The sequence below is a fragment of the Aegilops tauschii genome, chromosome 5 (genome assembly GCF_002575655.3).
Source record: "Aegilops tauschii subsp. strangulata cultivar AL8/78 chromosome 5, Aet v6.0, whole genome shotgun sequence".
NCBI lineage: Eukaryota > Viridiplantae > Streptophyta > Magnoliopsida > Poales > Poaceae > Aegilops > Aegilops tauschii.
In genome coordinates, this window is record NC_053039.3 from 366,793,202 (window position 1) to 366,808,191 (window position 14,990).

Genomic DNA, 14,990 nt, shown 5'->3' on the forward strand with positions numbered 1-14,990 from the left:
TTAAAACTCACCAGAAAGTGATAAAATACTGATTCCAATTGCAGTAGATCAACAATCAAATTATCTACGTCATCCTATTTTGGTAGATTTTTCTGAGTTACATAAGTTTGCGTTTGATGCAGATTACTACAGACTGTTCTGTTTTTGACAGATTCTATTTTTCGTGTGTTGTTTGCTTATTTTGATGAATCTATGGCTAGTATCGGGGGGTATGAACCATATAGAAGTTGGAATACAGTAGGTTTAACACCAGTATAAATAAAGAATGAGTTCATTACAGTACCTTAAAGTGGTGGTTTGTTTTATTTCGCTAACGGAGCTCATGAGATTTTCTGTTGAGTTTTGTGTTGTGAAGTTTTCAAATTGTTGGGTAAAGATTTGATGGATTTTGGAACAAGGAGTGGCAAGAGCCTAAGCTTGGGGATGCCAAAGGCACCCCAAGGTAAAATTCAAGGACAACCAAAAGCCTAAACTTGGGGATGCCCCGGAAGGCATCCCCTCTTTCGCCTTCATCTATCGGTAACTTTACTTGATGCTATATTTTATTCACCACATGATATGTGTTTTGCTTGGAGCGTCTTGTATGATTTGAGTCTTTGCTTGTTAGTTTACCACAATCATCCTTGCTGTACACACCTTTTGGAGAGACACACATGAATCGGAATTTATTAGAATACTCTATGTGCTTCACTAATATCTTTTGAGCTAGATAATTTTGCTCTAGTGCTTCGCTTATATCTTTTTAGAGCACGGTGGTGGCTTTATTTTATAGAAATTATTGATCTCTCATGCTTCACTTATATTATTTTGGGAGTATTTTAGAACAGCATGGTAATTTGCTTTGGTTAAAAAATTTAGTCCTAAAGTGATGAGCATCCAAGATAGGTATAATAAAAACTATCATATAAAGTGCATTGAATACTATGAGAAGTTTGATTCTTTATGATTGTTTTGAGATATGACGATGGTGATATTAGAGTCATGCTAGTTGAGTAGTTGTGAATTTGAGAAATACTTGTGTTAAAGTTTATGATTCCTGTAGCATGCACGTATGGTGAACCGTTATGTGATGAAGTCGGAGCATGATTTATTTATTGATTGTCTTCCTTATGAGTGGCGGTCGGGGACGAGTGATGGTCTTTTCCTACCAATCTACCCCCCTAGGAGCATGCGCGTAGTACTTCGTTTTGATAACTAATAGATTTTTGCAATAAGTATGTGAGTTCTTTATGACTAATGGTGAGTCCATGGATTATACGCACTCTCACCCTTCCACCATTGCTAGCCTCTCTAATACCACGCACCTTTCGCCGGTATCATACACCCACCATATACCTTCCTCAAAACAGCCACCATACCTACCCATCATGGCATTTCCATAGCCATTCCGAGATATATTGCCATGCAACTTTCCACCGTTCCGTTTATTATGACACGCTCCATCATTGTCATATTGCTTTGCATGATCATGTAGTTGGCATCGTATTTGTGGCAAAGCCACCTTTATAATTCTTTCATACATGTCACTCTTGATTCATTGCATATCCCGATACACCGCCAGAGGCATTCACATAGAGTCATATTTTGTTCTAAGTGTTGAGTTGTAATTCTTGAGTTGTAAGTAAATAAAAGTGTGATGATCATCATTATTAGAGCATTGACCCAGTGAGGAAAGGATGATGGAGACTATGATTCCCCCACAAGTCGGGATGAGACTCCGGATGAAAAAAAAGAGAAAAAAGAGGCCATAAAAAAAGAGAGAAAGGCCCAAACAAAAAAGAACGAGAGAAAAAGAGAGAAGGAACAATGTTACTATCCTTTTACCACACTTGTGCTTCAAAGTAGCACCGTGATCTTCATGATAGAGAGTCTCCTATGTTGTCACTTTCATATACTAGTGGGAAATTTACATTATAGAACTTGGCTTGTATATTCCAATGATGGGCTTCCTCAAAATGCCCTTGGTCTTCGTGAGCAAGCAAGTTGGATGCACACCCACTTAGTTTCTTTTGTTGAGCTTTCATACACTTATAGCTCTAGTGCATCCGTTGCATGGTAATCCCTACTCACTCTCATTGATATCTATTGATGGGCATCTCCATAGCCCGTTGATATGCCTAGTTGATGTGAGACTATCTTCTCCTTTTTGTCTTCTCCACAACCACCATTCTATTCCACATATAGTGCTATGTCCATGGCTCACGCTCATGTATTGCGTGAAGATTGAAAAAGTTTGAGAACATCAAAAGTATGAAACAATTGCTTGGCTTGTCATCGGGGTTGTGCATGATTTAAATATTTTGTGTGATGAAGATAGATCATAGCCAGATTATATGATTTTGTAGGGATAACTTTCTTTGGCCATGTTATTTTGAGAAGACATGATTGCTTTATTAGTATGCTTGAAGTATTATTATTTTCATGTCAATATTAAACTTTTGTCTTGAATCTTTCGGATTTGAACATTCATGCCACAATAAAGAAAATTACATTGAGAATTATGCTAGGTAGCATTCCACATCAAAAATTCTGTTATTATCATTTACCTACTCAAGGACGAGCAGGAATTAAGCTTGGGGATGCTTGATACGTCTCCAACGTATCTATAATTTTTTATTGTTCCATGCTATTATATTATCTGTTTTGGATGTTTAATGGGCTTTATTTTGCACTTTTATATTATTTTTGGGACTAACCTACTAACCGGAGGCCCAGTGCAAATTGCTGTTTCTTTTCCTATTTCAGTGTTTCACAGAAAAGGAATATCAAACGGAGTCCAAACGGAATGAAACCTTCGGAGGATCGTTTTTGGAACAAACACAATCCAGGAGACTTGAAGTGGACGTCAAGGAAGCAACGAGCCTGCCACAAGGTAGGAGGGCGTGCCCAGGGGGTAGGCGCGCCCCCCATCCTCGTGGGCCCCTCGTGGCTCCACCGACCTACTTCCTTCTCCTATATATAATCTTATACCCTGAAAACATCCAGGAGCACCACGAAACACTTTTTCCACCGCCGCAACCTTCTGTTCCCGTGAGATCCCATCTTGCACTACAGGAATCAGCTACTTTAGGGTTGCGGACGGCAAAGGCCTTTGCCGTCTGCCGCGGACGGCAAAAGGCTCCGGCAAAGTAGGCTATGGTAAAGAGCTTCTTTGCCGTCTGCTTTCTGAAGCGGACGGCAAAGGGGCCTTTGCCATCAGCGGCGGACGGCAAAGAAAGCCGACGGCAATAAATTCACTGTTAGTCCATTAGGCGTCTAACGGCAGCCTTTGCCGTCCGCCGCTGACGGCAAAGACTGCAGGCTCTTTGCCATCTGCTGGCAGATGGCAAAGAGACCAAATAGGCATTAATTCTGTTTCTTCTTATATCCATTCATTTTCACAGAAAATCAAACACACACACACACACACACACACACATATATATATATATATGACCAATATAGGATATCCAACACATGTTACCAATAATAGCAAGTTTCATCCATACATATACATAGTTTCATCAATATTACACAGTTTCATCCATAGGTAGCAAGTTTCACAAAGTAAAAACAAAAACTAAAGACAAGCACTCCATATCTGAAATTACAAGAAATGACCTAAAACTAAATATCTATTTTCCTAGGCAGCACACACTTGACCACCAGAGCAGCTTGTTGGACCGTTGTATCTGTGGAGCACAAAACAGCAGTCAGCCTGATTAGAAATTTTAAGGAGAGCAGTGCTAGTTTAAGAGTTATGAACAAATAGAAATGGTGCATAAATTCCTATTATTCAACAAACATAAGTTATTTCCAAGTGAAACACGGGGCAATGTCATCCACTTCAAAATAGAACAGAACACACAGGTACACACATCGTCAAGTTTTTTCCACAAATGAGTTACTGATTGAGTTCAAGAAATGACCACTGCATCTTGGTTCACAGGACCTAAAAACTCATAAATAGGAAAATCACTGTGTTGCAATGTCATGCCCTCTCTTGATACAATATGATCAACCGGATGTTTGAGTGCATCAAAGAAAACCATAGGAGTTTTTCATGGCCGCATATTACAATCATATGGAATAATTTGAAGCAGAGAGGCCCCAAAAGGGGAAATCATGTTGTGTGGGAAAAGAGAATACCATTCACCGCAATGAAAAATATAGCATGCCAGAATCACTATGAGCACAATCGAATTGAGTTATCTAAGCAATTTGACAATCAAATGGAGTTAACACGGCCCCAGTGTTAGGGATTTAGTGACGGCAGCAGTCTGCCAGCCGGCTTCCTCAATAGAAGGGACAGACCCGGTGCTAGAAGCAGAACAAGAACGTTGATACACAAGATAAGCACAAGCCCTTGAGATATGTCTGCTTGGCAGAACAATTAATTAACCTCTAGAAGCAGAAGAAGCACGTTGATAGACAAGTTATTATGAAGAACCAACCTTGAGAGCGGTCTGCTTGCGCAAGATATCATTGGACTTGTGGACAAGAAAACAGTATAATCCTAGGCTGTGTCAGGTAACAACAATGTGGAGCAAGGTATCATGGTCATAAACAGCTAGGCTGACATGGTTATGAACAACTAGACTAGAACAGTAAGAGGGCAGTGAGGATTGATGAACCATCATCATTAAATAAAGAAGAAAAAAAGAACATCCTTGGTTGCAGGTGGTAATAAAAGAGCTAGACTGGAGCAGGACAGTGGTGTGTGACAAGTTAGAGAAGAAAACAGCATAATCTTGGGCTAAAAGGCAACAGCTGGGTTTCGCCAGAGGAAGTTGGCACATTTCCTGCATCCGGTCAGTCCACTGTGAACCCCCGAAGGGGCCAAGAACAGGAGCGATAACTAGTGCTTGCTGTGATGCGAGTTGACCGCGAATCTAGACTAGCAGAGCAAAGCAGAACGGCGATGGAAACAAGGAAACAGAGATGGGGGTGAACAGAGCAGGGGACCTTTTGTGGCGCGTCGTCGTGGTCGGGGTGGACGATGTCGTCATGGTCGAGCTCGAGGTCGGACTCGACGATGTCCTCGTCGAGCTCGTCGGGCTTGGGGGTGGGGTCGCGCATGTCCTGGTCGTCCTCCCCCTCCTCCTCCTCATCATCGTCGTCGTCGATGTCGTCCATGGACCTCGCCTGCGCTTCCAAATCCAACATAAAAAAGGAGATCAGACAAGAAAAGAAACATAGGATCGGGGCCGGGGAAGGAAGGGGAAGGGACGCGGAAGATCGGACCTTGGGGGCGGCGGGCTTGGTGGAGGAGGCGGCGGGCTTGGCGGAGGAGGCGGCGGCGGCGGATCTGAGCGAAGGAGACAAGGGTGAGGGGAAATGGTGAGGTGGTAGCGCGCACCGGTGGGCGGAGGCGAGGTGGCGCAGCGGCGCGGGGTCGGGAGGCTCTCGGCTGTGGGGCGGGCGTCGTCGAATCCCGCCGGAGCTCGCCGGAATCAGCCGGCGTAGCTTCTCACGGGAGGAAGAGGGAGAGACGGGCGGGAGAGAGAGGGGATAGGGATAGAGGAGGTGGGGCAACGGCGGGGTGGGGCTCGGCCGTTAGTTAGGTCGCATCTTTGCCGTCCGCTTTGTTTCCTCTTTGCCGTCTGCTAGCAGACGGCAAAGAGGGGGGCCATTAAGTTTTTTCCAATTAGCTCGTTTAGTGGGGCCAGCTCTCTATTTGCCGTCAGCCAGAGGACGGCAAAGAACAGGCTGATGGCAAAGACCTTCTTTGCCATCAGCCAGTTCTTTGCCGTCCGTTTTCCTGAAGCGGACGGCAAAGACCTTCTTTGCCGTCAGCCAGCAGACGGCAAAGAACTGGCAGACGGCAAATAAGCTAATTCCAGTAGTGTTGGGGCCTTTTCCGGCGCTCCGCCGGAGGGGGAATCGATCACGGAGGGCTTCTACATCAACACCATAGCCTCTCCGATGATGTGTGAGTAGTTTACCACAGACCTTCGGGTCCATAGTTATTAGCTAGATGGCTTCTTCTCTCTCGTTGGATCTCAATACAAAGTTCTCCTCGATTCTCTTGGAGATCTATTCGATGTAATAATTTTTGCGGTGTGTTTGTCGAGATCCGATGAATTGTGGGTTTATGATCAAGATTATCTATGAACAGTACTTGATTCTTCTCTGAATTCTTATATGTATGATTTGATATCTTTGCAAGTCTCTTCGAATTATTAGTTTTGTTTGGCCTACTAGATTGATCTTTCTTGCAATGGGAGAAGTGCTTAGCTTTGGGTTCAATCTTGCGGTGTCCTTTCCCAGTGACAGCAGGGGCAGCAAGGCACGTATTGTATTGTTGCCATCGAGGATAAAAAGATGGGGTTTACATCATATTGCTTGAGTTTATCCCTCTACATCATGTCATCTTGCCTAATGCGTTACTCTGTTCTTACGAACTTAATACTCTAGATGCATGCTGGATAGCGGCCGTGACTCTCGAAAGCACAACCGTGCCTCTCACGGAAGCAAAATCATGACTCTCGCGAAAGGAAAAAAAAACAGAAAACGCGTTTTTTCCGTTTCCGAGAGGCACGGCCGTGACTCTCGCGAAAGCAAAACCGTGCCTCTCGCGGAAGAAAAACCGTGACTCTCACGAAAGAAAAAAAAGAAAACGCATTTTTTCGCGCAAAATAATTTTTTTTTCGAAAATTTGTTTTGGTCAAAAAGCTAAGGAAGACCGGTGGAAAACCAAAACCTCGAAAAAACCCCCGGAAAAAACCGTTTAAATAGCCAAAAACGCGTGCGGAAAAATAAAAAAAATCCGGAGGGAGCGCCTAGAGCACGACACGTGGCGAATGGCTGAGAGCGCGCCAAGTGACGCTGATCGTTGCGAGGCTCTCGAAGGAGCGCTCGTTAACTAGTGGCTCCCCCAAATGGCGGGGCAGGCTGCCAAACACGAGCAGGCTGACCTTGGGCCTTGTTTGCTGCGATCACTCGTTGGATTAAATCTCAGGGCCTCATAAGATAGTGATTGAACAAAAATAAAAATTCAGGCGCCTGACTGTTGGTCGGTCTAGCCTTTTTTTGATAAAAGATGGGTTCTCTGTCGGTGTCAAAACCGGCCGATCTCGGGTAGGGGGTCTCGAACTGTGCATCTAAGGATCGAAGGTAACAGGAGACGGGGGACACGATGTTTACCCAGGTTCGGGCCCTCTTAATGAAGGTAAAATCCTACTTCCTACTTGATTGACTTTGATGAGTATAGGGGTTACAAGAGTTGATCTACCTCAAGATCGTAATGGCTAAACCCTAGATGTCTAGCCTGTATGATTTGTGATAGCCTCTACGAGCTAAACTCTCCGGTTTATATAGACACCGGAGGAGCCTAGGGTTGTACAGAGTCGGTTTACAGAGAAGGGAAACTACACGTCTGAGCGCCAAGCTTGCCATCCACGCAAAGGAGAATGCCATCCGGACACGGGAAAATGCCTTCTATCTTGTATCTTCAGGGCCCACCAGTCCGGTCCATGTCACATAGCCCGGCCATCCGAGGACCCCCTAATCCAGGACTCGCTCACTCTCCCCCTCCGATTTTCATTAACGAAAACCATAGCATCCGAGCGAACAAAACTACGAAAGAAACCAAAAGCACAGGTCTAGCCCTGCTTTCCTCCCTCTCAGGTCCAGCCCAAACCTCACCAGGGAGGCTTGCCAGAGCCCCCCCCCCCCCCCCCCCCCCAACGATTACAAACCTGTCTTACACATCCAGAGGCAACATCATGTTTTACTCTCCTAAAGTATCAAAATCATAACAAGTGTTGTTTCATTTGGTTTTGGTTCATGTGGTTTTGATACTTTAGGTACACGTACTCATGAAACAACACTTTCTATGCTTTTCATGTTCATGTGCTTTAATTCCTTGAATCCAATCAGGGCATGTGCATAGTGTCAATATTTTGGACCATTCAGAAGACCCTAGGGACCTTGTAGTCAACTATTGGCTTCTTATCCTATTAATGAAACCTTAGCAGCTCTTTCGCTGATTTTCAGAGAGAGAGAAAAAAGTCAGTCCACCTACAAATGCTACAAGTTTACAACACACGAAGCAACCCAAACGCCATCATCACGTAGTCCGTATGTAACCGAGCGGGGAAGTTTTGCGGATATGGCACCCGAAGTCAAGCATTCCATCACGCATCGCCAGTCAGCAAGGAACCTTTCGCCCTCGTCCTCCCCACGACTCCACCCGGCAGCCTTCTCCCCTTCCACACCGCCTTCGCCTTTGGCCTTTTTGTTCCGTTTCAGTTGGTGAGGCAGGCGATCGCCGAGTTGGACAAGCAACCAACCCCCGCGAAGACAAACACGGCCAGCCACCGTCCGCACGCCACACGATCCGTACCAGCCCGGGCGGGACCGGTCTACCCGTGCGCCTGTTTCTTGGTGCGATGCAACAAGGTCAGTCGGATGGGTCAATTTCTTCCACGGGGGATGTGACTTTTGGAATGGAGAAGTATACTATACTAACCGTGGTACCGCACTGGTTGGTCATGGAATCTTCTTCCTAGTTCCGGGTTCAAAGTGATGATGGCAACCCCTCTGCCTCCGCGGGGTTGGTGCAGTAGGACTCGCTGTACGACTGTGCAGATACGCGTGACATCGACGTGCTGAATGCCATTTCATGGCCCCAGAGGCCCTTATTTAGTGGCCTAATTTTCGAAAAACAAATCTAAACGATTAGGGCGTTGATTGACGCCTCCTTGGTCAGCGTCGCGTCATTTCCTTCCTTAACAATAACAACGAAAGCAGCAGCGGCCTCTGCACTTGATGATCCGTCCAATACACTCTCTCATCTCGCCTGTATTCAGATTTGAAGGGACGGTGGTCGACTGAATCTTCCAGGAAGTAGCTCCTGTAGCCGAGAGACGGGTCCAGACACAGAAGCGTAGACTCGTTTGTGCTTGTGGCGCCGTTTTCCGTCTGTGGCGTTGGGATTAAAGTTCAGTTAGACCAGAAGGATACTACATACAGGTGGCGGGAGAGCGAGAGGAGGAAGAGGACAAACCGATCGGCGATCGACGGATGGATGCAGCGGGCAAAGCCGCCACCGAATCGAGAAAATCCGCTTTCGACGCGTCGCTTTTCCACGAGCTCGCTTTTTCTCTGAAGAAGAAAAAACGAAAGATAAGCGAAGGGAGAAGAAATTCCGGTCCCGACATTTCTCGAAGCATTAGATTAGAAGCGGCCCAGGTGCGTTGACGAAAGGACACCCGATTCGTCCCTGCCCACTCCATACACACGTCCCACCGTGCACCACGCGCACACCTGCCACGTGGCCGCGAACCCCGTCCCGGTCCACGGTGGGAGCTGTCCACGGAGCACAGCGGAGCGCGCAGAGGCCACGGCTCTGGGGAAGCGAGGGGAAGCTTCTTATTTGGACCGGCCGGGGGCGAGCACGCACTGAGACCAGAGCCCCGAAAGCAACCGCCGCTCTCGCGACGGCGTGGCGACAACCCCTCGCCCTCTGTCTCTGCCTCTCCGCCCTTTATATCCCCCGGGGCTGCAGAGGGAGGCGAGGCTAGCGGAGGTAGAAGAAGAGAGGAGAGCCATCGCGGCAACCACAGACAAACCCAGCTGAAAGGCGCACACACCACCGTGCCGGTTACATGGGAGGAGGCCGCGGTCTGGTCACCGGGTTCTACGTCTGGGGCTGGGAGTTCCTCACCGCGCTGCTCCTCTTCTCCGCCGCCGTCTCCTGCTAGATACCTCTGCTTCTTGCTCATATACATACATACTCCAAACTTATTAGTATTAGGTAGAGAGACAGCGATCTGTTAGGTGATTAAGCCGGCGAGGATGGCCGGGGCGGCGGCGCAGCAGCAGAAGGGTGGAAGTGGTGGTGGCGGTGGTGCTGTGAGGGTCGGCGGCGGAGGGCCGGCGCCGTTCCTGACCAAGACGCACCAGATGGTGGAGGAGCGCGGGACGGACGAGGTGATCTCGTGGAGCGAGCACGGGCGGTCGTTCGTGGTGTGGAAGCCGGTGGAGCTGGCCCGCGACCTCCTCCCGCTCCACTTCAAGCACTGCAACTTCTCCTCCTTCGTCCGCCAGCTCAACACCTACGTACGTACCACTCTCTTCCTCTACCTCTGCCTTCACTAAATTATTAATCACTCCCATCTGCACTGTTCAACGATCGACGACTTGAGTAGACTACTATAGCAGGTAGAGTAGAGTATGCAGTATGCGTTCTTGTTTGGTTTTAATTATTATTATCTGGAAAAAAAAAGTATCTCGCTCGTCCTCTAAGAGTGATTAGTGATTAGAGATGCAAGTGATGGATCCATATGCCAGTAGCTTGTACCAGAAGAGATTATTATGATGAGATGCGCTCGGCTGCTTCCAGACACGCCCCTGACGTGTCCACGGAAAGCTCTCGGCCCTTCTACCTTTTGTTCTCCACACGACATATTAGTGCGTACCCACGCTATCGTAGTAGGAGCACTTAGCAGGGGTACAGATTGAGCGCACAGCCGGTGGATTCTTTTCCGGCCAGGAAGCTCGTACTCCTCGCTAGGGGTAGTAGTAAGAACTATTGTCACCGAGACCGAGGTAAGGCACGTGGCATGCACGAACGGATGTTTCTGGTTGGGAGTTCATCTTGCTGTCTCGGCCGTACACGTCCTAGAATGGATATACTACACATACGGCTAGCCAGCGCACATGTTCCACTGTTCGCGGTGGGGTCTCCGTTCAAAAGCGCGTGTGGACTTTGGGCAAAGCGAACGGGTGAAACATCTCGAGCTAGCTAATTACATATACTCCTACTGATGATGTTTGTTGCACGGACAAATCCGGATTACCGGCTACTAGTAGTGCAGAAGAAGTACATGGAAGAAGGTGACACATAAAAAAAGGCTACTAGTACCTTATTTTTCCTAGTAGGCTGTTTGTTGGAACAATATGGAAGAAAGATGACGCTCGAAAAGCTTTTTTGGTCGACCTAAAACGTAGAAAACGAGCAAAGCGTTTCACTTGTCGTGTCATGCAACGATATGTATATAAAAAAGTCTCCTTGTGCTGACCATTGACAGGGTAGGTGACAACAAAACTAGCTACGTGTGCGTGTGCCGTCTGCAAGTCAACAAACCATTCAGTTTCCCACGCTTGAGCGTACACGCTTGGACATTAACGCAAAAATAAAATAAAATAGTGGACCGTAGCTGCTTGGAAAATAGAGAGAAAAGACAGTGCAACTTAGAGGGGTGGTGAAAAAACGTGACTAGTGCTGAGTGTCGATGTCGCCTTCGCCTTCTCCTTTTGACAAAATGTGGCCGGTTATCTGGACGTGACGGTCTGCATGCATCATTATGATGCAGAGACCGGGGGTATACCTCCATTTAAAAAAAAAAAAATCTGGACGTGACGGTCACCAAATACCATAAGTGTGCAAATGATCGAAAGGAAGGACGGACGGACGGACGCGCCACCACGCTAGAGAACGGGTTTCACGAAAGCAAATTTAGTGCTTGCCCATCACTGTTTGACACCCCACGAGGTTGAGGTTTTAATTTAGTGCGTCCTCGGTCCTCATTTGGGATTACGCGGGGACTAGAAGCTTGGTGGAACTTTCGACCGGATATTTTTGTGTCCTCTTCTGGAAACTACTCTAGGAAATAGAGCTTCTTTTATTTATTTTTACGAAATGGACTCAGATCTATTATAAATGTTTTAAAAAATATAGGTTCTTAAAATTCATGACATGCACCTATACAATGCACATTCATTCGTCATAGTGAAATACAATCTTCAATGAAAAGTGTCTACTAGAAAGTCCTCTAAAGAATGAATTCTTGCAAAAAAATCAAACAAAAGAGGTCATTTAACTATCCATAATTATTATTTTAATGTGCAAATCGAATTGGAAATCCTACAGAAAACAAGGTCGGTAGCATCAGATTTTATGCAAAGTTACCTTATTTCAAAAGTGGATGATGCTTCAGAGAGCATGGTCAATTTTTTTTATCATCTAGAATACAATCGTCAAAATGGCAAAATATTTTTCCCCGAAACATAGTCAAAGTTGCATACGGAGAGGTTGTCCGAAAGAACATCATCGTCGTTTGCTGTAGGATTCAGTAAGTCATAAACGTTTCATTTTTGTGTGTTTTTCTTATGTTTCTAGAATACCATGCTTCACCCACAAGAAAATTCAGCCAGCTCTCCCGACTAAAAGAAGATAACAGAAATAATCGCATGTTTTTTTATTGTTCTCGCTTAATGTGTTACGTTACTAAATTGCAATTTTTTTCGATATACTACATCTTTTGTTCCTAGACACGCGGCGTAGTTTGACTGTCGAATTCATGCTTTGACCATATATCTCTCCTACAATATGTAGTCAATGTCTACAAAATCATAGATCATACACGAGTGCTTTTTATTACGAATCTAATGATGTCTATTTTGCGCAACATAAACTATGTATTTTAGACTAACCGTTGGTCAAAGCATGCATTTGAATATGGTAAGTATATTTTTCGTCCTGAACTCAAGAAAGTTAAGAAAACGTTCAAATCCAAAGCCGCTAAAACTTAGTCCCTCAACTAATATTCCTTCACGGGGAGCTTGACCGGATGTAAGTCAAGATTGCTATTATCTTATAAAGAAGATAAACTTCAAATCTTCTAGTCTGCCCCAACTTTTTCGAGCCACTCTCCCAGTCAACGTTCAAAGCAAGAACGATGGCAAGCTTAAGAAAGTGCTAATTCCTTTGCTAGTTCCTTTGCTGCGAACGGGTGGAGTTGGTATCCCCAAATTGTTGTTCTCTTAAAACATCTGGCAAGGGGGTGTGTAAGAGTTCAAGGTCCTTTCTAAAGGCAGGCATTAGACTAGAGTTTCGTGAGCCGGGTTGTCTGTCTTTTTGTAGTGCGCAAGTCAGAGTGCACTTTAAAACCAGATAAGTTCCATCCCTGATAAAGCTTCGGGTGGTTTGTGTGTGACGAGGACCCGGTATTGACTAATATTGGCCACGTGGCCTGGTTTTGACCTCTACCTGGGCCGTAGCACGCCCCTTAGTGCCAGCCAGCTGCCGCCGCCCCCTCTATGTTTAGGGTTCGTAGGGGATCGATAGAGTATGGGACAGGGAGAGAACGGCAAGGTGCCCTTAGCCAGTTAGCCACTTAAGTGATGTGGCGGTCGAAACCAGGCCACCATGGCCAATATTAGTAAATCCCGGGTCCATGTCATGCGCAAACCACCTAAAAAGTTATTGGGCCGAAACTTGTCTGGTTTTATTAGTTGATGAGGGATTGAGTTTTGGTGGTTTTGGAGTTGAGGGACGATTTCTAACTTCTCGAGAATTCAGGGACGAAAAATTATGCTTATCCCAAAAAAATATGCTTATCCCATTTGAATATAATTTCATATGATAATGCCCAATGAGTAAGATATAAATTGATGATGCCCCAATCTCGTAGGAATCAGTGAACCAAAATTAAGAAAAAGAAGACTCGCTAATGAGCTAGTAATGATACTCCCGGTGGATATGATGTTTACTTCCAACGGACAGTAGATGACACCCGGATATGTGTGATGTCGCTCAATGTAGTAAATAATATCGAAATATGTGGGACTAATGAAATATTTTAATGATTCTCTTTTGAAAATGTTTGGAAACATAGAAGGGAAATGTTTGAAAATGCTTCTTGATCGGCACATGTATGGAAATGTACCGCGTGGGATACTGACCAAACCGGTGTAAACTATATGCAGGGTTTCCGGAAGGTGGTGCCGGACCGGTGGGAGTTCGCAAACGAGAACTTCCGGCGAGGCGAGCAAAGCCTCCTCTCCGGCATCCGTCGCCGCAAGGCTACGGGGACGACGACTCCCCAGTCCTCCAAAACCTGCGGAACCGGCGTAAACGTCGCGTTCCCTCCGCCGCTGCCCGCTCTGCCTCCCGCATCTGCCAGCACGTCCGGCACCGGCAACGACCACAGCACCTCCTCGGCGTCCTCGCCGACGCGCCCGGATCTCAGCAGCGAGAACGAGCAGCTCAGGAAGGACAACCACGCGCTGGCAGCGGAGCTGGCCCTGGCGCGGCGGCACTGCGAGGAGCTCCTGGGCTTCCTCTCCCGCTTCCTGGACGTCCGCCAGCTTGACCTGCGTCTGCTGATGGACGAAGACATGCAAGGCGCTGCCGGCGGCGCACGCTCGGCGGACCAAGAGCACTGCTGCGAGAAGAAGGTGAAGCTGTTCGGCGTGGTCCTCAAGGACGCGTCGGCGAGGAAGAGGGGCCGGTGCGACGAGGCGGCGGCCAGCGAGCGGTCGATGAAGATGACGAGGATCGGGGAGCCGTGGGTCGGCGTGCCGTCATCCTGCCCGGCGCGCTGCGGCGGCGGGAACTGATGCGCGCTTCGCCGCGGCCGGACGGCTGCACCCAGCAGGCGCGCGCGCGCTATTGTACATTTGTACGCGTGCATGGGCAGCATGGCTACGCTGATGGCAAGTTGGCAACAAAGCCAACAATGGATGGACCCATTCCATCAACGTTGTTCGTATACAAAAAAAAAAAACTTTTAAGAAAAGCAAAGCTTTGGACACAAAAGTCCATAGCTACGTACCCGTGTAATAAGAAACTAAGAACTAATGCAGGTACGCTGGGAAGTAGTAGGAAGATTGGAAGATGGAAGCTCTCCTCCTTGTCGTGGATCCGATTACACACATAAATGTTTGCAGAACAAATGCTAGGAGCACTAAGTTTGACAAGGTGTAAAGCTATACACCCCATTTGAGATCTACAGATTGTATCCTGAGGTTCTGTCTTGAAATACATACTGATATTCTTTCTCTCCTCCATTTAATTATGTCCAGTTGCAAGAATTATAGTACTACCTCTGATCCATAATAAGTGTGGCAGTTTTGAACTAACCCAGTTCAAAACTGCGACAGTTATTTTGGATCGGAGGCACTACCTTTCTTCGAATGGAAATTGTAGTTTAACCTTGAAAGTGAAAAGGCTCCCTCTACTCAGTAGGAGGAGATGGATAAAAAAAGAAGAAAACTCTTAG

General features: G+C 46.6%; 1 protein-coding gene across 1 annotated transcript; it reads left to right on the forward strand.

Moving 5' to 3' along the window:
• The first annotated feature begins 9,383 nt into the window (after positions 1 to 9,383).
• LOC109763222 (heat stress transcription factor B-1) lies at positions 9,384 to 14,778 on the forward strand. The gene is made up of 2 exons (XM_020322070.4): positions 9,384 to 10,044; positions 13,696 to 14,778. Exons 1-2 carry the CDS (start codon positions 9,781 to 9,783, stop codon positions 14,326 to 14,328), a joined length of 897 nt encoding a protein of 298 aa, XP_020177659.1. The 5' UTR covers positions 9,384 to 9,780; the 3' UTR covers positions 14,329 to 14,778.
• Positions 14,779 to 14,990: the final 212 nt, after the last annotated feature.

Excerpts from the sequence above, each read along its gene's own strand:
- LOC109763222 (XM_020322070.4), top strand. The coding sequence starts at position 9,781 with ATGGCCGGGGCGGCGGCGCAGCAGCAGAAGGGTGGAAGTGGTGGTGGC. Across the intron at positions 10,045-13,695 it reads TCCGCCAGCTCAACACCTAC|GGTTTCCGGAAGGTGGTGCC; the intron begins GTACGTACCACT and ends AACTATATGCAG.